Source organism: Carlito syrichta, unplaced genomic scaffold, assembly GCF_000164805.1.
Source record: "Carlito syrichta isolate Samal-C Ts95f unplaced genomic scaffold, Tarsius_syrichta-2.0.1 Scaffold311267, whole genome shotgun sequence".
In the NCBI taxonomy this organism is placed as follows: Eukaryota; Metazoa; Chordata; class Mammalia; order Primates; family Tarsiidae; genus Carlito; species Carlito syrichta.
The window spans coordinates 7,246-10,543 of NW_007255363.1; the positions used below are offsets into that span (position 1 = coordinate 7,246).

The 3,298-nt window shown below is 53.2% G+C and overlaps 1 protein-coding gene across 1 annotated transcript in view; it reads right to left on the reverse strand.

Annotated features, from left to right (window-relative positions):
- Window positions 1–495: 495 nt before the first annotated feature.
- Window positions 496–3,298, reverse strand: part of PITPNC1 (phosphatidylinositol transfer protein, cytoplasmic 1) — a 94,557-nt gene continuing 91,754 nt past the window's right edge. The window contains exon 8 of the mRNA XM_008068595.1: window positions 496–1,515. Coding sequence (XP_008066786.1) covers window positions 1,223–1,515 — 293 coding nt within the window. The 3' untranslated portion in view covers window positions 496–1,222. The remainder of the gene's footprint in view (window positions 1,516–3,298) is intronic.

The window sequence follows — 3,298 nt, forward strand, 5'->3', positions numbered from 1 at the left end:
CACAGGCCTCCACGTTGCCCGCTCCCCTGCCCTGGTCCCTTCTTGCAGGACAGAGTGCTGACAATGCCTGCCTCTCTGTGCCGAAATGCAGTGAGGGCAGAGGGGCAGGTTCCCAGCTTCAGGCCAGCACAGGGGTCGCCCTCTGCCACCGTGAAATGCGGTCTTGCTCCTCGGCCTGTCTGTATCTCACATGAGCCCACCATGCAGATAAGCGTGGGGCGGTTTACACCATCGCAGGAGCCGTGACTCGCTCTCTCTTCCCCGGTGAAGGTACTCCCTAGGCTTCTGCAGCACCCCCTGCATTTGGACGTCCAGTCCGGAGCAAGAGAGCAACCGTCGTTCTCTGCCTGGAGGCGGCTGGGTGTGTGGGAAGCCTGGCGGAGTGGATGGAGGCCCTGGACAGTGCTCAAGCCTGTGCGCCTCCTCCACCTTGGACTTCTCTGAGTGGGCACACAACCCATGAGTTCTGTCGGGCTGAACTCCGAATTCTGAGAGTCGTAATGGGTGACGGGTGTGGACGAGTTGAGGTCTGCTTCCTTCGCCTGGGCCTCTTGGTTCCCAGCAAAACCCCTTCAGAACCAGTCAGGAATGAACCCATTGTGCGGTTCTTAGAGATTTCTGAGGCCACAAAGAGAAAAGTCACTAAAAGACAGGAGTGGAGTCCGTGTTAGACTCTGTGGAAGGTAGAAAACAGGTTTTCATTAATTGCACTTTGGAGCCTCTCTAGGTTGACAATTAAAATTTTCAAAATTTAAAGAGTTAGTTAGGCCCCAAATCCTGAGTCAGACTAACCAGAATAGGAATCTCGGAGACTACTGGTATTCAAGTATCGATCAGTTCAACATCTAGCGGGAGGCATGCCACGTCTGAGGCAGGGGACGGAGGCTCGCAGGGCTGGGGAGAGGGGGCCAAGTGCCCCGTGTCCCAGCGCCCCCGTCACAAAGGGGTGCAGTGCTTTCGTTCATGCGTCCTTGGAGCCCCGCCGCCCTCGCCAGATGCCCACTGGCAAGGCCGCCTGCCTGGCTGTGGCGTGCGAGCCCCACATCTCACGTCTCCCGGGATGCATGCTCAGGGAGTCGTGTTCTAAGACGTTACTTGGTCACATGCACACCCCGAGGGCAGAGGAGCAGGCTGGGGTGAGAAGCAGTCTTTCTCTATATCAGAAGAGCCTTGAAAGACACCCAGAGTGAAGCGATGACCCCCCGCGACCGCAGACGTGGAGTTACTCTGACATGGGCCGACCGGGCAGATCCAGGGAGGCTTTCGTCTCGGGGTCTGGGAGTGTGAGGGTCTCTGGGGCAGACTTCTTCCGCGGCCGGTCTCTGGGAACGGAGAGAAACTCGGGCGCGTCTGTGGAGAGAGGGGTGGACGGCGCACTGGAGGGGGCGCTGCGGATGGCGGCGGGCAGCAGGGGGATGCCGGAGATGGAGATGGCGGGGGGCAGAAGGCCGATCTTCCTGTTGGTGGCTTCCTGTGTGGCCCGCTCGAACTCCCGGACCTCGTCCATGGTCATGTCTTCAAGAGAAGGGAGAGACAGTGAGCTGTCAGACGGCTGTGCGTGGCCACCAACACCCCTGCACTGAAGACTTGCAGGACCCGTCCAGAAGGGGCCGACAGCAAGCCCAGGGCCGTGACACCCTTCCCCTGGGGTCCCTCTCCCTACCAGGGTGCACCCACCCAGGCTTTCTAGAGCGCTCTTCTGCAAGCACGTGATGCGCTCTGAGGAGGGGCTTTGCAGGAGAGTGCGGAGCTAGATCGGGAAATGTGTGCGCTTGTATGCGTGTGTGTAGTTGTATGGCTTGTGTGCCTGTGTTGCTGTGTGGATTGTGTGTGCGTGTTGTTGGACAGCTTGTGTGCATGTCGTACAGCTTGAGTGCTTGTGTGTGTGTGTGTGCTGTATGGCTTGTGTGTTACACTTTGTGTTATGTGCCTTTTGTGCATGTGCACGCGTGTTGTTGTATGTGGAGTGTAGGGAGCTATTATTAGACCTAGTCATCTTTTCCATAAAGAGAAGGCACTGGAAACAACCAGCAGCTCTGGAAGGATACACATCCCCACCAGCTCTAGGTGAGGGAGGGACCAGCCTGCCTTCCTAGGGTAGACGGGCAGGTCATCAGACTTGTTCAACATGCTGCCTTCTTAGGCAATAAACACACTTCGTGCAGCCTCAGGGACGAGGTGCTATGGTTACTGGTCTCCTGACTGCACCCTCCCTGAGGTCGCACCGATGCCGTGTTTCAATACCTTCAGCTTAAAAAACACATAAGACAACAAAGTCACCAGTCCCTTCTAATCATCCCAAAGTCAAGAAAATAAAGCCATTGCTCAAGGAAACATCAAAGAAAAAGAATTGAGAATGGAAAGAAAGGATCATTCAGCAGTGAGGCTTGTATTTAAGAGGAGAAAAGCATTATGTAGAATTCAATAAATAAGTCAGTGATGCCGCCTTGAATGGGCATAGTCAGATGTGTAAACTTTCAAATACCCGAAATGTTCTCATTAAGAAAAAAAAAAAAAAGAAAACAACACTTAGAGAAGTGCAGACTCTCCCTAACGTTCTGAGTGTATCATCCACAACGCACTGCATTTGAGAGTGCTAGACTGGAAGTACACTGCTGCGCGCAGGGCCAGAGTGTCTCTGCTTACATCCTGAGCAAGTCTTTATTATTGTTATGATCGATACTGTTGGTCTGGGTATCCACGCTTTCCTCTGTCATTTTTATTTGCTGGAAACAAGGGAAACCAGTAACCGGGCTTGTTAAAACAAGGACTGGGCCAGGCCTAGGGCTCATCCTTGAGCCAAGTGTAAGCTCTGTTGCTCTGACTTCAGAGAGACCCATTTTCATTCTTTTTTGTTCTCTGCCACGTACATAGTGGTAGAAACTTCATTGGATGATATGGTATAAGTAAATTAGCATTGAACAATATAGCCACTTCACAAAATACTTAGTATCCAATGAATACTCAGGTTTTTTTTTGTTTTTGTTTTTGAGCTGGAGTCTCACTCTATCGCCCAGGCTGGAGTGCAGCGGCACACTCATGGCCACCCCAGCGTCGACCTGCTGGGCTCTGATGATCCTTCCACCTCAGTCTTCTGAGTAGCCGGAACTACAGGTGTGTGCTACCATGCCTGGCTAATTTTTTATTTACTGTAGCGATGAGGCCTTGCCAAGTTGGCAGGGCTGGTCTCGAACTCGCAGGCTCAGGCAACCTACTTGCCTCGGCCTTCCAAAGTGTTGGGATTACAGGCTGAGCCGCCGAGCCTGGCCTATGTCTTTTTTTTTTTTTTTGAGTTTGA